We start from the raw sequence: 26,450 nt of genomic DNA on the forward strand, positions 1-26,450 counted from the left end.
GCAGCAGAGGGGTGAAGGGGAGCCCTGGGGCAGGGCCAGGGCCAGAGCCTTTTTGAGGTGATTTTGCCCCCAACTCTGTGAGACCTTGTTCCTTCCCAACCCACCCATGGGGCAGCTGCTGCCTGGGGCCAGTGGGGCAGGGGTACAGCCCCCCACAACTGACTTGTTTTGTTGGTTCAATCTCCCTGGCGCACAACTGGAGCAATCCACGTGAGGGAAGATGCAGCAGGGATGGCCTGCCATGGAACTGAGCGCCCCTCCCCCTCCTGAGACCCCCCCCGCCCCTCCCCCACCAGAAAGCCCACTGCCACCCCTCCCCCTTCCTGCTATGCCCCTGCTCTGCTGAATTCCTGTCACTGCCCTCTGCTGGCCCACCCCTCGCTGTTTGCCCCACGGTCTGTGCTCCAGCTGGAAGTGCCCTGTCAAGGGGCCAGTTCTGCTCCCAGGGAGTTCAGAACCTTGTCGGGTGTCCCCTGGGTGTGGCAAGGGCCCAAGAGCCTGCAGGGATCCCTGCCCCAGGCTCAGGTGGGCCCCCAAACACATCCCCCACATAGGTGCCTGAAGTGAGTGGGGTGTGGGGGAGTTGAGGTGGTTTCCATCGTATGCAGGGTTTGCAGTTCGGTTCAGTGGCTCTCAGCTCCCCTCAGCCACAGATTGTTCCAGCCTCCTGTCCCCACAGCCTCACCTCTGTGCCATGCATGGAGCCATTCAAGCCTGGAGGCTGTTCTGGGGGAACCTGGGGGATCTCCCCACTGCTGGAAGTCAGGGACATTGTCTCTAACACAGGATTTACCGCACGTCCTGTTTCCGAGGGGCCGGGAGTTCTGGGCTGCTCCCCTGTGGCCAGGGCTGAGCCCTGCTGCCTCTGGCCCCATGGCTGGGTGGGATTTTGGGGAGAGCCTAAGAGACCAGGGAGGCTGCTCTGGGATCTGGTCCAGGTCAGGGCATCTTCCAATAGTTGGGCCCATTGTTCTCTCAGCCAGCTCCGTCCATCCCTCCCACCCTCAAGCCTCCCCCCCCCAGCCCCCCGGGCAGGCAGAAAGCCCCTGTTGAACCCCAAATGATGCGCCTGTCCCAGGACAGAATGGGGCCTGTTCTGAGCAAGGCTGCCCCTGATGGTGAACTGTGGAACAGTGTGTGTTAGGGAGCTGGTGCTGGTGGGGCATGGGGAGAGTGGTGTAGCGTGTGGGGGTGGGGACCGGGGCTGGAAGGTGGGAATTTCAGAAAATGGGGCCTTGCAGGGCAATGGAGGGAGGAAGGATGAAGAAACAGGAAACAAAGAAAAAAATAGACAAAGGGACTTCCTGTGCAAAGTAGAATCTAAAGATGTTGGTAGATGCCTGTGTGTATACATGTGCTGATGTGTTTGCATGGCTTTGTGGGTATGTGTGTGTGTGCATGGTCGTGTGTATACATGTGCTCACATGTGCATGGCTGCATGTGTGCATGTGTGTGTGTGTGTGTGTGTGTGTGTGCATGACCATGTGCATACATGTGTGCTCATGTGTGCATGGCTGTTTGTGTGCATGTGTACATGTGTTTGTGTGTGTGCATGGCCATGTGTGTACATGTGTGCTTATGTGTGTGTGGCCATGTGTGTATGTGTACATGTGTTTGTGTGTGCTTGGCTGTGTGTATGTGTGTGCTTGTGGGTGTGCATGGCTGTGGGTGTGTGCATGGCCATGTGCGTACACATGTGCTCATGTGTGCATGGCTGTTTGTGTGCATGTGTACATGTGTTTGTGTGTGTGCATGGCCGTTTGTGTACATGGGTGCTTATGTGTGCATGGCCATATGTGTGCATGTGTACATGTGTTTGTGTGTGCATGGCTGTGTGTATGTGTGTGCGTGTGAGTGTGCATGGCTGTGCGTGTGTGTACACATGTGCTTGTGAGTGTACATGGCTGGGTGTGCATGTGTGCACAGGTAAGTCTCTTTGAGGAGCCCTGCCCCATTAATTTATCACTGCACTACATGTCCCACCACAGATCTGCCCTTCAATTCCTTGGGTCCCCTTTGCATCATAGCCATCAGGACAGCTGAGGTCACCCTTAGCCAAGGTCCTTTCCTGTTACACTCTCTGGGCTGGGCTGCTCTGCACCGCCACCCTTAGCCCCCGGGAAAGGATTTCCCCACCCATCAGTCCCAGGAGAGCTCTCCAGGGTTCCTTATTAATGGGAACCTTAAGCCAAGGCCAGGACAGGCTGAAGCTCTTGAAGTCATCTGGACTGAGCTGGCATGAGCAACCCTACGAACCAGGCCAGTGTGTGTACACACGACCCTGCAGTACCACACTCATCTGGACACAAACAAGCCTGTGGTAACACACCTGGGCCTGCACAAGCTGCCCAACAATAACCCAGCAGGGACTGACTCAGGTTCTCCTCCCAGTCGGGGGAGAGGGATGGGGTCCTGCAGTTAGAGCGGGGAGGGCAGAACACCAGGACTCCTGGGTTCTGTTCCCCGCTGTATGTGTTGTGAGACTTCAAGCAGTGGCTGACAGTAAACTTGTGCATGTCTCCTCCTTTGTTCTCATCCCTGTTTCACACCCTCCCTCTCTCCCTGGCTGTGAGGGCTCACGGCTGTTTGTGCCAGCCGCAGAACCTCAGGGGGACAGGGCTGAAGGGCTGGGCTCCCTGCCCCACACTGACTCAGGCTCGCTGGAGTGGAAAGCCAGTGGGTGGTGGAGGCCTGGCAGCTGCTGGCCTCAGGGCGTTTCTCACCCTGGCCTCCTGGGTTGGGATATTGTGTGAGATTTCCAAGGCTTTTGCCTAAGCAAATGTTTTGCACATTGCAGGGTCACCTCTTTCCATGAGCTCAGCCAGGCAGGAGGGCTGGGACCTGCCTCCAGTGGCCGTTCCAGGGGGTTGGCAAGGGGCAAGGCCAGTGGGCTGGAAGCCAAAAGACCTGGCCCCTACCCTGATAGCAGCTCTCTGTGTTTATGAGCCCTGCCCCAAACCCAGCTGGGGTGACCCTTAGCCCATGGCTCCAGCTGGGGGAACTGAGGCCCCGTAACATGGCATCGCCAACCAAGAGCACACAAGACACTGGGGCCGGCAGTGGTTTTTTTGTTTTGTTTTTAAGGTTCGGATGCGGAGCGCTTATTAACTCCCTTTGTCGGACAGCAACATGCACACGGACCAGCCACAGACGTTTGCTTCTCGGTTTCCTACCTGGAGAGGGTCTTGATGATGTGTTACTTCCTTCTGGGCTTGCAGACGTTCTTCATGGCGTTTGTGGGCTTCCTGGGTGCTGGACCTGGCGAGCTTCAGCCTGGTCAGTCAGCAGCTTCTCGCCAGCCCTGTCTGCCTGGAGTGTGTGAATGTGCTTCATCAGAATCCGCTTGTTTTTGAACACTCACCCTTGACCTTCAGATACAGACCCTGATACCTCAGGCCCTGGATCTTCTTGTTGCTGCAGCCCAGGAGAGGGAAGAGACAGGGCAGTGGGGGTGGCGATAGCTTCTCTTGGACTCACTTCTGCTGGGGACAGCAGTACCCAGAGCTCTTCTTCACCCCCAGTTGCACTGTGGCAGAGCCGAGAGTTGAGCCCAGCGCTCTCGAGCCCCAGCCCACTCGGTGCCTCAGTTTCCCCATCAAGGGGTAATGACCCATGGCCGGCAGGGACAGACTCAAAGCGCTCGTCCTTCTCTGTGCCTCCTGCAGCCGGCCTGCGCAGCGCTGCCCCTCGGCTGCTCCCCTGGCAGGAGGGGCTCAGGGTCTTTCCCACGTGGGGGGGGGGGCGCTGCTGCTCCCCCCCCCAGTGCGAACTGCCCCTTGGCACGTGCACGGAGGCCCCCTATGGCTGCACCCGGGACCTGTGGGATCCCCTTCCCGGCCCCCCGCTGGGTCCCGCCCCCGGCCCCGGCTCGGGCTCCCCCAAACCGGCCCACAGCCGCTGCGCCCGGCGAGCCCCGGCCCGCAGGCGGGGGGGTGGGCGCAGCCGCGGCGGTGACTCCTCCCTTCGGGGGTGGGCGGCGGGTGTGGGCACACCCCGCGGGCGCTTCCAGGAGGGCGCTCGGAGCAGGGCTCCCGCAAGGTCCCGCCTGCGCGTCAGGAGCGGGCAGCCAGCGCCGGCTCCGCCATGCCGCCCCCCGGGACCCTGCCGCCGCCGCCGCCGCTGCTGCTGCTGCTGCTGCTGCCGCTCGCCCGCGCCTTCAACCTGGACGTGGCCGAGCCGGCGCTGCTCCGCGGGGCCCCGGGCAGCCTCTTCGGCTTCGCGCTGGACTTCTACCTCCCGGAGCCGCGGAGGTGAGCGCGGCGGGCGGCTCGCGGGAGCGGGGCGCGGGGGGGGGGGGTCACGGCTCCCCGTTAGCGCGGGGGCGGGGGGGGGTCCGGTCGGCGAGGCGGCGGGAGGGGGGATGGGCCCTGGTTGCTCCGGGGGAGGGGGCGGGGGGCGCCTGCTTCACCCCCCCCTCACTTTCCAGGCTCTGCTCCCAGCCCCGCCCGGGGGGGCTCCACCCTCCCCGCCCGCTCCGGGCAGTTGGCTCCGGCGCTGCCTGCCCCGTTACCCGCCGCGCCCCCCGCGGTCCGGGCCCGGCCCGGCCCCGGCGCTGGTTGTGCCCCGGCCCCGGGGTAGGGCGCGCGTGGGACCCGAGCGGCGCGGCGCGGCGCGGCGGGATCCCCCGGCCCCGCACACGGCGGGCTGGGAACGGAGCGTTTCCTGTAATCGGAGCTGGGATCGGCTCGTAACGCGGAGCGAGCGGGATTCCAGCGCTGGCGGCGGGGGTCGGGGGGCTCCCCGGGAGGGGGCGGCTGGCGAGAGCGCTGCGGGCTGGGGCGCCCCTTCCTGCCCCCTCCCGGGGCAGCCCTTGGAGGGGCGGGAGGGCTGGGAACTGGGGGGGGGGGGCGGACTCTCCGGTGAGCTGCTCGCGCCGAGCGAAGGGGGCTGGCCCAGAGCTGAGCCCCCCCCCATTTCCCCTTCCTGAGCTGGCCCCCGGCCCACGCCCGCGGGGGGTGGATCTGCCTCCCCCGAGCTCCTGCTGGGTGGGGTGCGGAGGAAGCCAGCAACAGCTGCACGTGCCAGGAATCGGGGCCCTGGTGCCAGTGAACGTGGCACGGTGGAGGGCAGGACCCCTCCAGGGCTCACCAGGCTGCGGTTCGCGGTGCTGTGTCGCCCGGGGCCCTTGGGCAGGGGGAGTGGCTGACACCGGGCCCCTGGGGTGAGCCACAACCGGACCAGTGTTCCCAGCTTAAGGGTGTAGGTGGGTTCCCCCAACTCCAGTCAGAACCCAGGAGTCCTGGCTCCCTGCCCCACCCCTCAAACCTCTGGACCCGTCCTCCTCCGGAGACAGGAAGACAGGGCAGGAGTCCTGCCTCTTTGCTGCTCTAACCCTTACAGCACACTCCCCTCCCAGACCAGAGCCCTGGGGTCCTGGCTGTGAACCCCACTGGGGTCCCTCAGGGACACAGACTCCCAGATATCCCCACTTACCACCCCCCCCGCCCATTCCCGGCCTTGGCAGTGCTGAAGGGGCGCGGGGCTGGTGACTGCTCCAGTGGGGAAGGTGGAGTCGGGGAGAGCTCTGTCCCGTGGCCCTGGCAGGAGGCCAGCCCATGAGCTGTCCCGTGGAGATGCCCCTCATGAGTGTGCTTGTTCCATTCATGGTCCTGCTTGCTCTGAGACCAGCAGCTCCCAGGGCTGGAGCCCTGAGTCAGGCAGAGCCTCTTAAAGCCCCAGCATCAGTGAGCGAAGGGGCAGCTGGGCCAGTCCTCACCCCCCACCCCCTGGCTTGGAAGAAGCAGCTGTTGCCATTTGATCCTAAAGCCCCCCACCCCCCAGTCCCATCTATGGGACAGGAAAGTGCCTCTAGGCCCTGGCATCTCTGGGCTGATTGGCCTGAGGCTCTGCCATGTCCAGCCCTGCCCTGGGGTGTGAGAGCCATTTCCCCTCTGATGGGGTATTAACCCTTTAAGCTGCTCTACAAACAGCTTACAGCTCCCAGTGTGATTACGGGGACTTGGCAAGTTGTGACCTCAGACACAGCCCCATGCCACTGCTAGTGCAAGTAGCAGTCTAGCCCCAATAGTCTTCAGCTGACATCCTTGTTGCTTGGCTGGCAGGGGTGCTGGCTGCTATGCTGCACCCCAGAAGTAGCTGCATTAGAATGGTGCTGGGTGAGTCCCTTTGGGGGTGGGATGAGGGGAGACATTTATAGATGTTCTGGGCCATACCCCAGTACTCTTGTGATGGGAGAGAAACCTCCAGTGTGACCTCAGTTTGTGGATTGCTGCCCAGCTAAGCCTTCGTCTGCTCTTGGGGTCCTAGGAGGGCCTGGTGTGACACCCCAATACAGGGAGCTGGGATGTGCTAAAATCACACTGTCTCTCATCATAGCTGTGTGTGTGCTTGGCTCCCTAGGAGCACATGTCTGGTAGTGGCTAAAAGCTCAGGGGACTGTAGGTCAGGGCTTCCCAGTTTGTTTTGGGTATGGGGGGAAGGGGTCTAGCAGGTAGGTTAGAGCAGGGGGCCAGGGGCTGGTGTCTAGAGGCTGAGAGCAGATGGGCTCAGGAGGCTAGGGGTCTGTTTTTGACTCTGGCAAGGGAGGTAGGGGAAGGTGGGCTGGGGGGGTCAGGATGCCTGGGTCCTTTTCTGGAAGAGTGGGACCTAGTGGTTAGCGAGGGGGCTGGGCACCTGGAGGCCAGTGTTCTGACCCCAACCCAGCTCAGCTCCTCATTCACTGTGTAAACCGCTCTCCTGGGTGCCTGGTTTCCCCCTCCGTGCAGTGGGGCTCTTGTTACTGACTAAATCAGAGGGAGGGGGGTCAGCTCCCCCTCTGGTCTGATGCGCTTTGGGTGGCGGGTGTGTGCACGCTGCCATCCCGAGCTCTGGTTTGTGGATTCCTCAGCTCTGTGATTTCTGGGGCGGGTCCCTTGTCCAATGCCGCCCATTCTCCACCCCTGTCGCCTGCGGTGCCACTGGTTTCCCAACCTCCTTGTGGCCAAATTGGTGCATCCTGTAATGAAACCTCACGCATGTCCCGGATTTGCTTTCTCTTCCTCAGTGCATCTCTCGCCTGCCCTGGCTGCTCAGACAGCGCTGGCCTGGGCACTGCCTGACATGGGGAGGCAAAACTTTCTCTTTGCCCTGATTCTCTTTCCAAGGGCTGGCAGAGGCCACCCGTATGGCTGGCTCTGCAGGAGGGCATGGGACAGGAAGCAGCTGGTAATCTGGATGCTGTGTCTGGAGCACTGGTTTGCAGAGATGTCTCTGGTAGTTTCTGCTTCATGGTCCTGAGTAATTAATGCACTTTAGAGAAGAGGAAACTGAGTTACAGTATCAGAAAGTGACTCACTCAAAGTTAGGTAGCAAGATAGTGGCAGAACCAGGAACAGAACCCAAGAGCCTGACTCCCCACCTCCCAGCCTTTGTCATCTGTAGAGCTCACTACAGAAAGTAGTAGCTCAGTCTGGGGCCCAGCAGCTCTGCTGGGGGAGGGTCTTTGCAGGAGGAGCCCAGGAAGAAGCCTTGTTGGGCTTGGCTCTTGAGAGCCTAGGTGACTGTTCATCAGGTTGGTCTGGTGGATTGGGTGTAGAGCTGGGAGTTAAGAGGCTGGGGTTCTCTCCAGGGCTCTGTTGGTAACCTCCTGTGTGATGCCCTGTGCCTCAGTTTCCCCATCTAGTTCATGGTACTGTACCCCTTCCATTTTGTAAAGAACTTCTGAATGTAAACCACTGGCTGAGCTCCAGCCCAGTTGTGACATTGTGGCCTCCTGGCCTTTCTTTGTTCCCCAGCATGGCAGCAAGCCAAGTACCCTGCTCCCTAGGAACCTGGCTCATCAGCTGGCTGTGCCCTGGAGCCAGCCCACAGCTCCCTGCAAAAGTGGGGAGCACCAAAAGGTTAAGTACATAATGGGAGCCATTAGCTGATTACCCAAGAGCTCTGCCTGGCCAAGGGCCAGTGTGTGCCAATTATATTTCATAATGCACAAATTCCAAGGCAGAAGGGCAGGAGTGCTCATCCAGCCTGAGTGGCAAAGCCCAGGTCTTAGGGCTAGCTTCTGCCGGAGGTAAGCCACGGGTAACCACTGCCAGGCGGCCTTGAATTTGGGACCCCTGGAGCTTAGTGCGGGCACTTCTACAGTTGGAGCTAAAAGCGAGGTGCTTCTCAGCCCAAAGCAGTAGAAAAGACTCATTCATTTGCTGGATCAGTGGTCTGGGTGCCACCACATGGGAGAGTGACCCACCCTCAGGAGATGCATGGGTTACACAAGTGCCTGAAAATTGCCAGGGATGGAGAATCTGCTACAAGCCCCACCCTGTTGCCCCTTCCCCTCCCTGCCGGGCTGAGCTAGTCAGGCTCCAGCTGCCAGCTTGGGTGGGGGTGAGGCTTTTCTCCGCTGGCCTGAGGAGCCCATTCTCGTAGGTGTGTGTAGAGACTGGGTCCGTCAGCCCTAAGGCTTCTGTTTGCTAAACTCAGACTGAGCTCCCAGAGGCACACCAGGAAGGGGCCTTGTCCGAGCTCCCCAGGAGGGAGGTACAAGGGCTGGGAAGCCCCCGCAGGCAAGGCTGGTGCAGGGTTCAGCTGCAGGCAGGGTTCTCTCCCTGATCTTCCAGCCCAGAGTTCAGATGATCTCTGCTCTGGTGTCCGCACCCTCTCCTGCAAGGGCAGGGTTGCGGGAGGGCTCCCTGAGTGAACCTAGCGCCTCACAGAGCCAGCCCACCAAACCTATTAACTCATCCACAGCCAGGCCCAGCCCCTGCCCCAGCAGCAGGGGAGTGAGGGGATGGGGGAGGATATCTACACAGAACTGGCAGAAAGGAGTCAGCGAACGCTTCACAGGTTGGCAACCCTGGAGAAGTCCCCGAGGGCAGATGAGCAGCCGAGCCCTGGGCAGAGGGACCGGATCCCATGTGGGGCAACTCAGGGCAGCTGGGCAGTGAGGACTTACCCAGCACTCACCAGGGAGCCAGTGCCCATCCTGACTCCGGAGCAGACCCTCGACACAGGCCTGTCCCCTGAAATAGGGAGGAGTGAGACCCCCAAGAGCTCCTAAGCTGTAACCCCCTGAGCATTTGCTGCCCCCAGCTCCGGCCTTCCAGGGACAGAAGCAGCATCGGGAGGTGCTGTCGGCTCACTTGGCCTCTGGGCTGCGTCTGCCAGGCCCTGTCCCCTCCCCGCTTGCCTCTTCAATGCTAGTGGGGCAGTTTCCTGAGCCACAGGTCGCTGAGCTGGGCTGTGTAGAGTTGGGCCTGCAGAGTCCCATGGTGAGTGGCCTGGGGTCTAGCAAGGGCTGACCAGGATGCAGCCAAGAGGGCCTTGCCTGGGCTTGGGAAAAGTCTGGCTTGTAGTGCTCTGGTGTGCCCATGTGTGCCACTGCCCCCTCTCCCCCAGCCTGGCACAGCACCACTGCCCCCTGGCCTGGCACAGCAGTCCTGCCCCTCGGGTGTTATTCTCCCTTAGTCCAGCTCTTGGGAGTGGTGCTTTTGGAGCAAGGGGATCCTGACTCTCTCCCTGCGCCCCCCGGGGCCAGGAAGCTTGTGCTGCCCACGGCACAGCTCCCCAGTGCAATGCTTTTCCTGTCTGTCTCTCCCTTTTCCCGTCGGCGCGCTCTGGCTGGCAGCAGGAGCCGCGCAGTGAGTCAGGCTTTTCCCGTAGCCCTGGCTCCCGGCCGGCCCAAACCACGGAGCTGCTTTCCCAGGAGAATCCCAGCCTGGCTTCCGCGCAGCCTCTGCCCTGAATCAGCTGAGCCAGCCCCCAGCCAAGATGTGGGTGAGCAGCTGCGTGTAGCCCCGCTCCTTTCAGATGGCTGGCAGGCCGACCTGCTCTCTCTGTCTCCAGGGGCCAGCAGGTAAACCTGCTCTGGCCAGAGGCACCCTGTGCTGGGGAGGAGCAGCCTGGCCAGGGGCAGCGAAGCATCCTAGGAATGATGCCAGAATAGAAGCCACGTGATTGCAGAGGCAGGCGGGGCGGGGGGGGGGGGGGTTGTTTCTGTGGTCTATGGCGAGAGCTGGGGCCTTGTGGGGCTGTCCAGCTAGACGTAGTCTAGCAAGGAGGGGAAGCTGGGGCAATAGCCCCTTCCCCGCATGGTGTCTGATGTGTCTTGTGTTCACCATCATCTTCCAGCTCTCATGGGTCCCCCTTCCATCAGGGAGCGGGTTATCAGCCCTACCTCAGAGGAGACACCGAGGCAGAGAATGGTGAGGACATGCCCATGGTGTGAGTGATTCACCGTCAACAGTCAGGAGCAGAACCCTGGCGTCCCAACACCCTCCCTTGGCATCCTGTACAAACCAACAGACCTCACTTCCTTTCTCCTCCACAGCAGTGGTTTTCAAGCAGGGCTTCAAGTACCCCGGGGGGGGTGACGGGACGCAGAGCTCTTCCAGAGGGCCCATTAACTCAGTGTTTCTCAACCTTTTTTTATGAATAAAAAAATTGGACAATCATAAGCACGATGACAAGTTTATTTCCTATAGGTCATTTCTCCCAACCAGCTTATTACAATTAAATTGTTTAAACAAATGCCTTGCAAAGGCAGGAAAAAAGTGTGTCTGAAACTTGTAGGTAGTGGGGCGCGCTTACAATTTTTTTAATGGGGTACTTTATAAAAAAGGTTGAGAAACACTGCTCTACACACACATGGCTGGGGACCTAACGAATCCACAGGTATGCAAAAGGCATCATGGAGAGGGTGACCATCTGTCCTGTATTGGGCAGGATGGTCCCGTATTGGGCGGGATGATCCTGTATTTGGGATGCCAAAAAGGCGTCCCAACTTATTTTTTAAAAGGGACTCATTGTCCCATGTTTGGGCCGTCTCTGCCACTGACCTTTTCCACTGGCAGCTGCTGGCGGGAGTCACTTCCTTGAGCCTCAGGGAAGCAGAGGGAGCGTGGGCAGCTGCTTCTTCCCCAGGACTCGGAGGGCACTGGGGGCTGCTGGTTCCCCAGGGCTGCAGGGGAGCGCCAGGGGATGCACTTCCCCAGGCCTCCGGGGTAGGGCCGGCAGCTGCCACCTCATTCTTGGCTCTCCCAGGGATTGGAGGAGCTGGGAGGAGCCACCGTTCCCCTTCATATCTCCTTGTCCTGTATTTGGGACAAGGAGATATGGTCGCCCTAGTCACAGATCATGAAATGTGGTGTCCTGTGAAATTGCGCGCTAGTGGTTCTCAGACTGGGGGTCCTGACCCAAAGGGAGTTTGGGTCACAGGATTTAAAAAATGGCAAATTTCATGGTTTCAGATGTTGTACCTGTAGGGCCCTGACCCAAAAAGGAGCTGTGGGGAATCACAAGGCTATTTTATGGGGGTCACGGTAATGCCACCTTTCCTTCTACGCTGCCTGCAGAGCAGGGCAGCTGGGGAGGTATTTGTCACGCTGGCCAGGGGCCCAGCTCTGACGGTAGCAGCAGCAGTGGAGAAGACAGGGTGACACCACCGTACCCAGATTGCCCTTAGTGCTGCACTGCTGCTTTCAGAGCTGGGTGGCCAGAGAGTGATGGCTGCTGACCGAGGGCCACGCTCTGCAGGTGGCAGTGCAGGGGGAAGGGTGGCAACACCATTTCAGGCCATTTCTTGCTTCGCTGCTGCTGGCGCTAGCTCTGCCTTCAGAGCTGGGTTCCCAGCCAACAGCCACCGCTCTCCAGCTGCTCAGCTCTGCAGGCAATGCTGCTGCCAGCAGCTTCACAGTAGGGGAGCAGTACTGCAACCCCCCTACAATAACCTTGTGACACCTCCCGCCCCCACAACTCCTTTTTGGGCCAGGACTCTACAGGTACAACACCTGAAATTGTGAAATTTGCCATTTTTTAAATCCTGTGACTGTGAAATTGACCAAAATGGCCTGTGGGGCTCTACAAATGCAAGACTCAAACCAGACCCAGAGTTCTGGATCTGAATCACCTTCAAGTTGGGGTCTCAGCCTCCATGGTGGGTTCAACCAAACTCCCAGGGTGCTGGGGCTGGTTGGGCTGAGGAGCCGCATGTGCAGGGTGGGCAGAGCTGGGTCCTGCTTGGTCCCATTCTTGGCAGCTGAAGCCTGGATGGTGGGCTTTGGTCTGGGTGCGGGGCAGCACTGGGCTCCTATGGAGCAGCCTGGCAAGAAGCGTGAGCTGGCGGCAGAGAGGGGGCGGGGCTGGGTATGAGTCCAGGAGGGAGGTGTATAACATGCCAACCCCCTGCTGCCCACGGGCTTCCTCGGCTAGGCCAGCTCTGGGGGTCCAGGCCCTGGAACTCTGCTCCCCAAGCCTAAATGTGCTGCTCAGCCTGGGCCTGAGGCTTCAATCCCCCATCTGTGGGTGCTGGGGGACAGCATGGTCTCTTGCCCCCATGGCATCCGCAGTCCAGGGATCCTGTCTCTCACCCTTTCCCACAGCCCCAGTCTCTTGTGTTACCTGCACAAATTTCTTTAGCCCCTCCACAGTTCAGGGACACACACACTTTCCCCCAACCCACAGGGCTCAAGGTGTGGCCCTGTTAGTTTAAACTCCCACCTTACCCAGTTCCTAGGGCTCAGGGCGTAATTCCCTGCAGGTCTGCAGGATCTGTGCCACTAAAAAAGCCTGATGCAGTGATATTCTTATTGTTTATTTACTGACAATTCCCCAGCAAGCAGAATCCAGGCAAAGCATTGTGTCATGCCCACCAATCCGGGTACGGCCGCAGCCTTCCCCTGCTGGGACAGACACAGTCACTCTCTGGAGGTTGGTTGCTGTAGCTCAGAGTCTGGCAGTGCTGGGCTTGGGGGTGAGTCCTCCCAGGTTTTTTCCTTAAGGTGTTTCTTCTTCCATCCTTCTTCCCCCTCCTCCTTCCTTCTTCCTTTCCTTCTTTTTCCTTCTTGGACCTCAGTTTAAGTGGTGAAACTTGAGTCCTGCTTAGCTAGACCTTGACCAATTATTTTAGTACAGTTTTACTAACCAATCATAACCTACTGTAACAGAATTACCTACCCAATCAAATCCCACCACCTGAACTGATTTACACCTAGCAAAATTCATTATACTGCAGATGGGAGCAACTACAAACCAGACAGAGATTACACAGGAAACAGTAGAAAAGTAACGGGAAGTCCTGTAGCACCTTATAGACTAACAGGTATTTCGGAGCATAGGCTTTCCTGACAAAGACCCGCTTCATCAGATGTATGAGTGGGGGGTTCCAGAGGAGGGTTTAAATACAGGCTTAAGAAAATGAGGGAGTCTTAGTAGAAAAGTGAAGCAGCAGAAATGTAGCACTTTAAAGACTTACAAAGTGATATATTTCGTGATGAGTTTTCATGGGACAGACCCACTTCATCAGATCAGTTTCATTTCCAATATTGATCTGAAGAAGTGGGTCTGTCTCGTAAAAGCTCATCACTGAATAAATCATCTTGTTAGTCTTTAAAGTGCTACATGTCTGCTGCTTTGTTTTGTTGGAGTTACAGATGAACACGGCTCCCTCTCTGTTCCTAGAAAAGTGAAGACGATCATTGTCAAAGGAACAAGTCCTGCGGCACCTTATAGAACAACAGAAATTTTGGAGCATAAGCAAAGCCCACAAAAGCTTGTGCTCCAAAATGTGTTTGTTTATAAGGTGCCGCAGGACTTCTTGTTGTTTTTGAAGATACAGACTAACACAGGCGAGCCCTCTGATACGCATCAGCGAACGGGGATTCCACAACCTCAGCTATTGCTAAGTATCTGAGAGGTGGCTGTGTTAGTCTGTAGCTTGGAGAACAACAAGGAGTCTTGTGGCACCTTATAGCCTAACAGATATGTTGGAGCATAAGCTTTCATGGGCAAAGACCCGCCCGCGGGTCTTTGCCCATGAAAGCTTATGCTCCAACATATCTGTTAGGCTATAAGGTGCCACAAGACTTCTTGTTGTTCTATAAGCTATTGCTAAGTCATGGCTTGCCAAGGGAAAGGCTGTTGACTGAGTTTTCTTTACCCGTCTTAGAGCTGAAGAAGTGGGTCTGTCCCATAACAGCTCATCACCTAATTAATTGTGTGGCTAGTCTTTACCATGCTCCAGGACTGCTGGTTTGGTTTTTCCCCCATCCTGAGATCTGTTTCTTTATCTGGAGACAGCGGGCGGTGCTAGGATTTGGTCCTCGTCTTCACAGCTTTGTGCGACACTGTTGTGCTGCAAGGGAGATAGGGTGTGAGTACGTGACCTGCCGCTTCAGTTACTGGCTGCTGCTCTTTATTCTGGCTGCAGAAGGAGGCCTTTCAGTATGGCTGTGGAGAAGCCATATTGGTTATACTCTTACACGTGGGGCAGATTCCCACCACCCTGCTTGGCCTGCCGCGCCTCCACCAGTCTCCCCGCCAGCTGAAGGGGGGCAGGGGTGGCAGGAGCTTGGTCGCCTTTGTTCTGCAGGCTGGCGTGGGGGAGGGGCTCCTGGGAAAGACACAACAGGTGTCCCCTCCCTCTTCAGAGATGTGCCCTGAGGGCTCAGCCGCTCTGCTGGAGCCTTTGATGGCCCAGAGCTCCCCCCCTCAACCTCCCCCGCTGTGCCCCGTCTCTGCTCTGCTGGAGTTCCTGCCTTGCCCTCCCTCCCCAGGCAGGCAGGCTGCTGGGGCGGGATGGAGGGGAGATGGGGCAGAAGGGGGCTCCCTGACTGCCCGCCTATCACAGCCCTGGTTCCACAGCCAGTGCACTGCCTTCACCCACCCTGGGACAGCTGGGCCCAGCACCCCCTGATTGCTGGGCCCGAGAGGCTGCACCCCTGGGGCATCCCCCACTTCTGCAAAGGTTCCAGCCAGCTTGGGTTGTCCTCTGTAACCTCCCCGTGGTCACTGCTGGGGGCAGTGGGGGCGTGGAGGCTGTTGGGGGTTTTGCTGTGAGGTTGGCAGGTCTCCGTCCAAGTCCGATTCCCTGCCTTTCCCGGACCTGCATTGCTGGGTGGGACGGGTACCAGCCTGGATGGGCTCAGCCAAGCTTTGCCATTACCCGCCGTGCCCTTCCCTGTCTCACCCTGCCCCCTCTGTGGCATTGCAGACCTGTGGCAGGGACTGTCCGTGCGGCCCCTGGCACACAGGGCCTGGGCGCCAAAGCCCCAGCAATGCCAGGCAGCAGGCGCACAGATTGGTGCATCCTTTTACCTCCTTGGGTTGGGGACAACCTCACTACATCCTTATCTCACATCACCACCTGCTGCTTCCTCACCCTTCCTGGCCTGCGGGAGGGCCCAAGGGCCTTGGCAGGGCTGTGTGCTGCCAGCAGTGAGGTGCATGTCGCTTATTTTTGCTTCTCAGTTGGAGGACTTTAGGGTTTGGGTTTTTTTAGCTTCTCACTGGCATGTGACCCCCAAATGCTTTTTCTGTAGGTCAGTGGCCCCCACCCCACTCTGCCCTACAGCCCATTGCCACAGGGTGTGGTCTTATCCACCCCCCAAGCCTGTGCCAGGTCTTTCCCAGAAATCCTGCCGCTGGCACCTTTCTCTGGGCTTTCAGGCCAGGCCCAGGTTTTCTGCTCAGGTTGAGTAGAATAGAGGTTTAACCGTAGTGCCAAACAGACTTGAGTCAACACCGGACCACAGCTGGATGTTTACAAGTCTTTTTGTCATACCCTGGCTCTGTTTAGACTGGCCGGAGTGTTGATACCCATTGTGTTTCTCGGCTCCTTCCTGGACCTTAGCATGTGTCAGTTCCTGGGGTTTTCTTTCCCTGCTGGGTTCTGGTCACTCCCGGTTTGAGCTCAGGGGATTTGGGAGTGCAGGCTGTGGTGAGAGGAGATGTAAGGGCCTTCGTGGGTCCTCTGTGAAATGTTCTCCCACCTCCAAGATTTTACATATACAAAAAAATTCATTTTTCCTCTGAGGCGTTCCCTGTGTTCCCTCCTGCCAGCGCTGGGCCCTTCCCTGCCCCTTTTGCGAGGGCCGAGATCTGTGCTTTCTGGGTTAAGAAATGCACCTTCTCCCAGCAGCTCTTCCTCAGTTGCTTTTGGTGTCCTACCTGCCCGGTGGAAACCCCTGTGCCAGCTGAGCTCTTCCTGTGCTCATACACAACCGCTGCGTGGAAGCTTTCCAGACTCTTGGCTGTCGTCGGCATGGAAGCTGCATCTTAACATACAGAGACACGTTACTTAACAGAAGCACTTCAGAACCTGTGTCCTGGAAGACGGGGGCCCTCTGCCCCACTAGAGAAGTTAGCTGGGTGTCAGGTCAGCAGCACATTTCCCTCTCTGAGTTCCAGGCTGTGTGTCTGGGCACACAAATGCTGAATCTGCTGCTCTGTTCTGGGCATCCTCTCCACAGTGACCAGTGAGGAGACATTCATGTGCTACCACTAGTCGTTCTCCATTTCCCTTTTCCGGGCCCCCCTCTAGGGCACAGCTCTATGTCCTCTACAGCAGGATCTGTCCCTTGTTCCTCTGCAGGAGGCTTTCCATGGTGGTGCTGCCTTCAGCTCTGGTATGGGGGACTTGAACTCCCCCACCCCTGGCCTGCACTTACAAGCATGTGGCTTCCCTCTGAGACTTTCTCCTTTTCTCCAGCGAGTCCAGGGACTTTGCCCTTTCCCTCTGGGCTCCCGATGTGATCCAAATCACTCCAACAGCCTGAGCGACGTGGGAAAAGTCATTCCCACGAGCGTCTCAGTTCTCACCTTGAATTCAAACCAAGGGTGGGCCCCTCTTTTCATCCCTGCAATCAGCACCCCCGCCCCAACCTGCCTAATGTAATCCAAGGCAACGGACCTTTCAGCACATGTAGGACCATAAGTACGTAGAATGCAAAAACTTCCTTAATCGGTGTGTGAACGGGAACACGCACAGGGAAAAACAGTGACACAGTTCAACAAAGTTTTCAGTGTTGATCAGGCCTCAGCTGGAGTGTTGTGTCCCAGTCTGAGCACCACATTTCAAGAAGGATGTGGAGAAACTGGAGAAGGGCCAGAGAAGATGTTGAAAGGTCTAGAGAACATGAGCTCTGAGGGACGACTGAAAGAACTGGGCTTGTTTAGTTTAGAAAAGAGAAGACTTAGAGGGAACATGATGGTGGGTTTAAAGAACGTAAAAGAGGGTTACAAGGAGGAGGGAGAAAAATTGTTCTCCTTGGCCTCTGAGGATAGAACACGGAGCAATGGGTTAAACTGCAGCAAGGGAGGTTTAGGTTGGACACTCTAACTGTCAGGGGTTAAACACTGGGATAAATTGTCTGGGGAGGTTGTGGAATCTCCATCACTGGAGATATTTAAGAGCCGGTAAGAGAGGCATCTATCGGGGATGGTCTAGACAGTGCTTGGTCCTGCTGTGAGGGCAGGGGACTGGGCTTGATGACCTCTTGAGGTCCCTTGCCGTTCCAGGGATTCTGTGATTCTGATGAGATGGGTGAGCCTCAGACCCAGCAGCTGATGGTGCTGTCCCCTCTTATGGTCACCTCCCCGCTCCAGTTTGCACACCCCTGTTCTCACTCATCCATTTCTATGTGTATTTTGGCCAAAGGCACAAGGATGCTGACCCTTCCTGCTAATCAGAGCTCTGCCTTTTGTTCCGGCGATGTGTCACTTGCCTGAATTACATTCGTTTGACCAGGGAAATCCTTGCACCAGCATCTTCCCATCCTAGGTATTCCCTGCCATTAGCCCTCACAACTCTCCTGTGCTCTGTGTCTGGTTCTGCAGAGTCCAGTCCCACAACACCAATACAAGAAGTGTCAGGATCCTGGAGGGTTCTGTGCTGAGGGCAGCTCCTTCTCAGCACAGGCATTTCTTCCTCAGGGGCTCCGTGGTGGTACAGTGGATCTTTTGGATTTTTCTGCTTTTCTGGGAGGTTTGGGGATGGGATCAGAGGAATGGGTTTGGGGAGGCAAGTGCCCAGCCTCCACCGAGGTAGGAGAGGAACCCACCAAGTTTAAACGTCTCTTTCTGCGGTTTGGTGTGGTTAGGTGCCTGGGCGTGCTCAGGGGCGTTAGCTAGCCATGTTGTCATCCCAGGGGTTGCTTTTCTGTTGCTGTTTCATGTCGTCTCCACAGATGCTTATGAGATGCTCCCGAACAACAGAGTAATGTGCTTGTTCCACACTTGCAACACCCTCATTTCCCCACCAGCCCCTTCATCATGTTCACAGACAGATTTCCCTGGTCCTCAGAGCAGCCCCCTCTGGAGAGTTCCGCATTTCACTCTGCTTTGGGGAGATCAGAAATTATTTCAAAGCGATCCGTTTGCCTGGAGCGTACTTGAAAGCATCCTGCGTCGGCAGCTCATTGCATATAGGCAGAGCTTTGCCAGATCACTTTGCGACCCAGCTGGAGACTCACTTGAAGCTCATGGTGCACCCAGCCCCACAAAAGCAGTACAATATTCTGAGACATTGTCTGTTGCTTTGTATGCAGGACACAGCTGGCCCCAGATATGACTGTTGGAAAGATCAGAATAGTTGAACTTGGGGGTTTCTGGTTCTCTGTAGAATCACAAAATCCTAGGGCTTGAAGGGGCCTCAGGAGGTCACCGAGCCCAGCCCCCTGCCCAAAGCAAGATCAACCCCAACCTAGGCTAGATCTACACTGGCTGCAGAAGATGGAACGCGTAGGGGTCAATGTTGACCCCAGAATTCCTTGTGAGCCCCGAGGACTAAGGAATGCCGATGGAGGAGCGCTCCCAGCAACATTCTGAAGTGACCACAGGGACAATGTCAGAGTTGCGAAATCAATTTTAGGTGCGCAATTGGCCTACCTCAAATTGCGTAGCCACTGTCAACATTCCCGGTAAGTGTAGACGTAGCCTAGGTAACGCATTCCAGTGCTTCATTACTCTGCTGGTGAAATAGTTTTTCCTGATATCTAACCTCCCCCTCCCCCTCTGTAACTTCAGACCATTGCTCCTTGTTCTGTCATCCCTCACCACTGAGAACAGCCTCTCTCCATCCTCTTTAGAATCCCGCTTCAGGAAGGTGAAGGCTGCTATCCAATCACCTCTCACTCTTCTCGTCTGCAAACTAAATAACCCCAAATCCCCCAGCCTCTCCTTATGGGGCATGTGCTCCAGCCCCCAATCATTTACGTTGCCCTCCACTGGACCCTCACCAATTCATCAACATCCTTTCTATACTGGGGGGCCCAGAACAGGATGCAGTACTCTGGACATGGCCTCCCCAGTGTCAAGTAGAGCGGACCAGTAGCTTCTCTAGATCTTCTGGAAGTGCTCCTCTAATACACCCTAATAGGACATTAATCTTCTTGGCTACAAGGACACACTGTTGACTCATATCCAGCCTCTCATCCACCGTCATCCCCAGGTCCTTTTCTGCTGCACTGCTACTTAGCCAGTTGGTCCCCAACCTGTAACAATGCTTGGGATTGTTCTGTCCCAAGTGCAGGACTCTGCACTTGTCCCTGTTGAACCTCATCAGATCTCTTTTGGCCCAATCCTCCAATTTATCTAGGTCACTCTGGACCCTACCCCTACCTTCCAACGTATCTACCTCTCCCACTCGCTTAGCGTCATCCACAGATCTGCTGAGGGTGCAATCCCTCCCCTCGTCCAGGTCATTAATAAAGATGTTGAACAATACCAGTCCTACAACCAATCCTTGGGGCCCTCCACTTGAAACTGTCCACCAACCAGACACCGAGCCATTGATCGCAACCATCTAGCCAGCTTGTCTGGCAAGTCCGGCTTTCCCTTTCTCTCTCTTTGCTCCACTAAGATCCCTCTAAGTGTCCACATAGCTGCCTAACAAGCCCCATGCAGGGGGCTCAGGGCTGCCATATCCTCCTGCTGGCCTAGCACAGGGCTGTGGGGCTGTCTGGGAAGGGCATCTCTCCCCTGGCCATGGGAGCTCCATGCTGTCACTGGTGGGGAGAGGTGTCTTTCTCTCAGCTGCGGCAGCTCCACATAGGGCATGGGGGAGCCTCCCATCTCCCATACCTGTCCACAACAGCTCAGTGCTGGGCAGAGAAGTGTGCCTCTACCCTGGCCATGGTGCCCTACCCAGAGATGCCCCAGAGCTGCTGCTGCCAGGGGATAGATGCCTCTTCCCTGGCCCCCATGCAGCATAAGGTAGACCTGTTCCATTGGGGGACAGGTGCCCCACCCCGGCTGTGCCCACTGGAGCTGCTGGCAGCCACGGAGAGGTGCCTCTCACCTGGCCCCAAGCTGCTGTGGCAAGACAGGGCTGAGGGCAGTCGTCTCTCCCTGGGGTAGCCCGCACTCTGAACCGCTCATCCCCAGAGCCTGCACCTCCAGCCAGAGCCTTCTACCCATACCCCAGCCCTGTGCCCAGCCCTGAGCCCCACCCGTGCCCTAACCCCAGAGCGCCTCCCCCCACTGTCCACGTGCTCAGTGACTTTTGTTATGTGATAGGACACCTCCCTGTTGGTGCACGTGACAAAAGTCGTTCCACACATGGAGCACGGCCTCACCTCCGGCGCTTTCTCTCCAGGGCAGAGCTTCCCAAACTTTTCGGCATCACGCCCTCCTTCTGATGTTTGAGAAATCCTCAACCCCCTGACCTCTTCTTTACCATCATCCATCTGACTTCTAACAAAAAATTCAATGTGTAGTTTAAAATAAACACAAAAAATGATAAAAATGTTATTTAAAAATAAAAATAAGCACAAATAAAAAACAAAAAGCTGTCAAGTAGCACTTTAAAGACTAGCAAAATATCTGGCTATGGGCTGAAGAAGTGGGTCTGTCCCACGAAAGCTCACCTAATAAACTATTTTGTTAGGTTTTAAAGTGCTACTTGACTGCTTTTTGTTTTGATAGTGTATAGATTAGCACGGCTTCCTCTCTGTTACTATAAGCACAAATAGTGTTATTTCGCCCAAAAATTTCATAAAAATGAAACAATTTAGATGATGAGCCCTGGCCAGCCCCCTGAGCCACAGGACCACCGGCCCGTGCCCCACTGGCCCAAGCCCTGAGCCCTGTGGGCCAGGTTCCCAAGCCCTGCCAGCTGTGGGCCCAAGCCACCGGAGCCCCCCGAGCCGCAGGCCTGAGCTGCCAGAGCCCTGGCCAGCTGCCCTAGCCATAGGCCCACCACTGGAGTCCCCACCAGCCACCTGAGGCACAGGCCCAATGCCCAACCACCAGAGGTGGGCCCCCTGCCCCAGCACTGCCGGCCATGGGCCCCCCACCCAAACCCACCTGAACCACAGGCCCCCCCGCCCGAGCCACAGGCCTGCTGCCGACCCCCGCCTGGGCCGTGAACCCACTGCTCAAGCCCCATGAGCCTCTGGCCCGAGCCCCATGAGCCACAAACCAGCCTCCTGACCTGCAGGCCAGCCACCTGCCCAAGCCACGGGCCACCACTGCCAGGGCCAGCTGCCACCAGTCAGCCTGATCCAGGCGCAGCTGCCAGAGCTCCTGCCCGCCCCTCTCCACAAGCCAGGGAGAAGGAATCCATTGGTAGTTAACCAGTGAGTCTGTGGTTGAGAGCGGGCTCTTTCTTGGGGGGGGGGGGCGTGAGGGGGAGGCTGAGATGCCTCCCGCCCCCCTTAGAATTTCTTCATGCCCCCAGTTTGGGAAGCCATGCTCCAGGGCCCGCTGATGGGCTTAGCCCTCAGCTGGCTTCTAGGCTGCAGTTTCCTGTTCTTTTCTTCTTAACCGATGCTCAGCTGTGCATCTGTGCAGCTCCAGCTCTGCAAACTGCACCACTGGCGCTCGTCTTTCTGCTCTCTCAGTCCCCACTTCCCTTCCTGAAACCAGCAAAGGGAAAACAGCAAACTCATAACCCTGCCCGTGGCCGTCCCCAGGCACCACACCAAGAATCTTTACGCCGGTGCAGGGAGTGCAAATCTGGGACAATAGCACCCTGCTCGCTGCATCCCAGTGACAAGATCCCTAGAGTACAGCCTGTGCCCTCTTAACTCTCCCGCCTGAGCTGTCTCTTCCAAAGCTGTGCCAGTGACAAGCAGCAAACCCCTGTGATCACTCAGCCACCGGCTTGTGGAGCCCACACCCAGTGAGATTTCAGGAATGCTTCGAGAGCCACTCATGAGTCCTACAGAGAGTGGCTGGCCGTTCCCCAAGCCTGGCGCCCCGGAACGATGGCATCTCACACTGCCCAAGACACCACTGGACGGTACAAACTCATCAATTCGCATGTCTCTTTGACACAGGGCAGTGGATAAGCAACAGCCCTTGTTGGCCTGGGCTGAGATTTGCCCAGCGCTTCACCCAGAACTGCACTCTTGTTGGTAAGGGATGACCCAGGTTTATTAATGGCAGAAATGCCGATTTTCATGGATTTTAAGTAGCAGAGAGATCGACGCTGGGTACCTAAGAAGTAGAACTTGAAACACCAGTTGAAATTCTGACTAGTAGACGAAGCCGGGTTTGAATCGGTCTCTCGCACGTTCCAGCCACTCGCCGTTTGCAGTGCTAAAGCCGGATTCTCTGCCCAGCCTGGGACCCGTCGCCCCAGATCGAAGGCTTTGTCGTCCAGAGCCGCCTCCGGGTGTTGGGCTGAGGGAGCAGAGGCCAAGCGGTGATGCCGCTGTCCCTCGCTTGTGCTTACCCCCAGCTGCTGGGGAGATCCCAGCTGTGGGTTGGGGGCCAGGTGTCCTCGCTACGCCTGTGCCTCGGGGAGGGGTCTGGGCTGGCCACTGCAGAGTGGATTCCCCCAGTCGGGCCATGGGTGCGTGTCGGGCTGGGGCTGCTGTACCTCCGTCTCACCGGGTGCCCTTGGCTGCCACTGGCTGTGGCACTGCTGCTGCTGGCTGTGGGTGTTCCCAACCACGCCACATAGTGCAGCGACACAGGAAATGTTTGTAACTCCTTGGCCAGCGCTCGCACACACCGTCCTCCGGGCTGCTCGTGTTGAAGGGATCAAGGCTTTGTCAGCGACCCCTCCATGGGCAGACCTCGTACCAGGCTCCCCATGGGGCATAGGGGGACCGGGTGCTCCTCCGAGGGGCTGTGTGTCACAGAGTCTCTGCTCTGCGTGGGGCTATGGGGGTAACTTGGGGGGATGCCGGCTCCCCAGCCCCCTCGGGTCAGAACACAGCCCTTACAGAACACAGGGCTCCTGCCGTGTGGAATGGGCTCAGCCTGTGCCCTGAGACACTTGGAGCACTTGGCCCAGAGCGTGCTTCGCGGGGGAGCTGAGTGCACGGCGCTGGAGCTAAGACCCAACCCCCAAGCTGCTGGTGCTGGGCTCAGCCGGGGGAGGGAGGTGCGAAAGGCCGGCCAGGCCCAGCAACCGCCCTGGGAGCTGAGGGTCTCCTGCTGAATGGAGGAGCCTCGGGCCGGTCATCCAGCGAACCTGGCTGCTGGGGGAGTGCAGCGCCTGGGTCCCAGCCTCAGCCCAGGACTGAGTGGTGGGGACCGGGAGCCAGGCGCACTCCAAACAGTTCTGGCTCAGCCGGGGCTAGTGGTGGCTCCTGTCCCTCAGAGAGGCCTGTGGGCCGGGCGGGGGGGGTGGGGGCCCAGCTTTTCCCAGACCTGACTGAGCGTGGGTGGGTGATCGCTGCCACGCAGCCGCTCTGCACACCTGGCTGCCCACAACAAGGGCCCCTTGTCCCAGGCGCCGGGGAGGGTGGGTTACAGGCCATGCACTGAGCCCAGGGACCCCTGTGGGGAGGGGCTGCCAGAGGGGAGTAGAACTCGGGGTGGGGGGGCGTGAGGAGGGGTTGAGACCTCGCTGTAGCACGAGGTGGGGCTGCGCAGCAGAGAGCAGCCGGGGCGCTCAGGAGGGGCCGGCCCCAGGCAGTGGCTGGGAGGGGCCGTGCGGCAGATCTGCCCCCATTTAAGGAGGGGTCAAGCATGGGAAATTCCTCTCTCCTCGCAAGAGCCCCTCCCCCCTCTCCAGCCCTGGTGGAGTCCAGGCCTCTCTCTCTGCGCCGTCCCCGCGTGGGTGCCTAGGGTGCTCCACACCCCTGGGCGTGCCGGTGCTGGTCTGTGTCCCAGGGGTTCCTCCAAGGAGGTTCCTCTGAGGTTCGGGGAGCAAAGCGCAGGTCTGTCTGCAACAGCAGCCGCAGGCCGGCCCCTGCCGCACCCTGAGCCCACCGAGAGCCAGGACCACCATGCAGGGAGGTGGGAGCCCAGAGCACCGAGCACTGCAGGGCCCGATCCTCAAGTCACAACACAAACTGCCTGGCTGGGGAGGGAGGAGATGGGCTGGGGCGGGGGCTGGGGAGTCTCCTATGGCAGCTGCCGACCCCAGGGGAGTGCAGGGCCACCTCGTGCAGGGGTTGGAAGGGTGCAGACCCCGGAGGGGTGGGCACTCCTCAGGCATGCAGACTGGGAGCTGCTCTCTACCCAGTGCTCAGCAGATGGCTCCTGCAGTTCCTGGCTTCAGCTGTGCCCCCGGAGCGTGCGGGGGGACATGGGGGGCACTGGAGCAGCGGCTGGCTCATGGGCTGTCTGCCTGGGAGCTGGGAAGGGACCCTGGGGAGGCCGGGGAGAGGGGCTGTCTTCTGCTCACTGCCCTTTCGTCCCTCTCTCCCAGCAGAATCAGCATCCTGGTCGGCGCTCCCAAGGCCAACACGAGCCAGCCCAACGTCACGCAGGGCGGGGCCGTCTACTACTGCCCCTGGCACCGGGGCAACACCAGCTGCACCCCCATTGAATTTGACCAGACAGGTAAAGGGAGGGGGGAAGGGCCGGTGGGTTCAAGCCAGAAGTGCTGGGAGAGGAGTTACCCGTCCTGGCTCCCGACCCCGCTCCCGGTGCAGTTTGCTGTAAAACAGGATGGGCGGGTGTATACGTCTCACCCAGCGGGACTGGACGCAAGAGCTCATAAGCTGCGTCTACATGTGCACGCTACTTCGAAGTAGCGGCAGTAACTTCGAAATAGCGCCCGTCGCGGCTACACGTGTTGGGCGCTATTTCGAAGTTGAAATCGACGTTAGGCGGCGAGACGTCGAAGTCGCTAACCCCATGAGGGGATGGGAATAGCGCCCTACTTCGACATTCAACATCGAAGTAGGGACGTGTAGACGATCCGCGTCCCGCAACATCGAAATAGCGGGGTCCTCCATGGCGGCCATCAGCTGGGGGGTTGAGAGATACTCTCTCTCCAGCCCTTGCGGGGCTCTGTGGTCACCGTGTGCAGCAGCCCTTAGCCCAGGGCTTCTGGCTGCTGCTGCTGCAGCTGGGGGTCCGTGCTGCATATACAGGGTCTGCAACTAGTTGTTGGCTCTGTGTATCTTGCACTGTTTAATGAAAGTGTGTCTGGGAGGGGCCCTTTAAGGGAGCGACTTGCTGTTGAGTCCGCCCCGTGACCCTGTCTGCAGCTGTGCCTGGCTCCCTTATTTCGATGTGTGCTACTTTGGCGTGTAGACGTTCCCTCGCAGCGCCTATTTCGATGTTGGGCTGAGCAACGTCAAAGTTGAACATCGACGTTGCCGGCCCTGGAGGAAGTGTAGACGTTATTCATCGAAATAGGCTATTTCGATGTCGCTACTTCGAAATTAGCTATTTCGATGTAGCGTGCACGTGTAGACGTAGCCATAGAGTCCAGTCCCGGCCCTCGCGGCAGGAGCACGCACCGGGCCTGGCAGATCTTTTTAAATCTATTTGCTCCAGACCATTAAAACGGCCCCCTCAAGGGCTGAGCTCACAACCCTGGGCTTACCAGGCCGGAGCTGGGAGTGGGAAAGCCCAGGGCTGGGCTAGCAGGGCTGGGGGTCAGGAGAGGGTCACTGGCAGGGCTGGGGAAACGGGGCTGGGCTAGCAGGGCTGGGGGTCGGGAGGGGGCACTGGCAGGGCTGGGGCCAGGGCTGGGCTATCAGGGCTGGGGGTTGGGAGGGGGCACTGGCAGGACTGGGCGACAGGGGTGGGCTAGCAGGGCTGGGGGTCGGGAGGGGGCACTGGCAGGGCTGGGGGACAGGGCTGGGCTAGCAGGGCTGGAGGTTGAGAGAGGGCCACTGGCAGGGCTGGGGGACGGGGCTGCGCTATCAGGGCTGGGGGTCGGGAGGGGGCACTGGCAGGGCTGGGGAACGGGGCTGCGCTATCAGGGCTGGGGGTCGGGAGGGGGCACTGGCAGGGCTGGGGGACAGGGCTGGGGTAGCAGGGCTGGGGGTCGGGAGAGGGGCACTGGCAGGGCTGGGGAGGGGCAGAGCCGGGGGTGGGGAATCAGGGCCTATGGGCTCAGGACTGAGATTCTCTCTTGGCCACGAGAGGAGCTGTAAGGGGAAGGTTCTCTGAGGCCCCAGGGGGATCCCGTGGGGCCGGAGCTGGAGGATCCCGTCCCTCGCCCTGGGATCTGCACCCTTCCGAACCCTGCACGAGGTGGCCCTGCACTTCTCTGGGGTCGGCAGCTGCCACAGGAGACTCCCCAGCCCCCGCCCCAGCCCCAGCCAGGCAGTTTGTGTTGTGACTTGAGGATCGGGCCCTACAGTGCTCAGTGCTCTGGGCTCTGACCTCCCTGCAGGGTGGTCCTTGCTCTCGGTGGGCTCCGGGCGCGGCAGGGGCCGGCCTGCGGCTGTCGTTGCAGACAGGCCTGACCCTTTGCTCCCCGAACCTCAGAGGTTGTGCCTTGGAGGAACCTGAGCTGGGGGGACCTGCAACCATCACCCGCTCGCTCAGCTGGCTGGGCCCAGGGACCCGGCAGCACAGCCGCACCGTGGGGCCATGGC

General features: G+C 58.6%; 1 protein-coding gene and 1 long non-coding RNA gene across 5 annotated transcripts in view; one reads left to right on the top strand and one right to left on the bottom strand.

The window, feature by feature from the left end:
• LOC142003393 (uncharacterized) overlaps window positions 1–3,869 on the bottom strand; it is a 52,726-nt gene extending 48,857 nt beyond the window's left edge. For both annotated transcript variants that reach the window (XR_012642822.1, XR_012642823.1), the window contains exon 1: window positions 3,174–3,869. This is a non-coding gene — a long non-coding RNA (uncharacterized LOC142003393). The remainder of the gene's footprint in view (window positions 1–3,173) is intronic.
• A 114-nt stretch (window positions 3,870–3,983) lies between these two features.
• ITGA5 (integrin subunit alpha 5) overlaps window positions 3,984–26,450 on the top strand; it is a 60,329-nt gene continuing 37,862 nt past the window's right edge. Inside the window, exons 1-2 of one of the 3 annotated variants that reach the window (XM_074980305.1) lie at window positions 3,984–4,250; window positions 24,320–24,453. In XM_074980305.1, coding sequence (XP_074836406.1) covers window positions 4,084–4,250; window positions 24,320–24,453 — 301 coding nt within the window. In that variant the 5' untranslated portion in view covers window positions 3,984–4,083. The remainder of the gene's footprint in view (window positions 4,251–24,319; window positions 24,454–26,450) is intronic. The other 2 variants (XM_074980303.1, XM_074980304.1) reach the window with 2 other exon arrangements.

This window comes from Carettochelys insculpta, chromosome 29 (genome assembly GCF_033958435.1).
Source record: "Carettochelys insculpta isolate YL-2023 chromosome 29, ASM3395843v1, whole genome shotgun sequence".
In the NCBI taxonomy this organism is placed as follows: Eukaryota; Metazoa; Chordata; order Testudines; family Carettochelyidae; genus Carettochelys; species Carettochelys insculpta.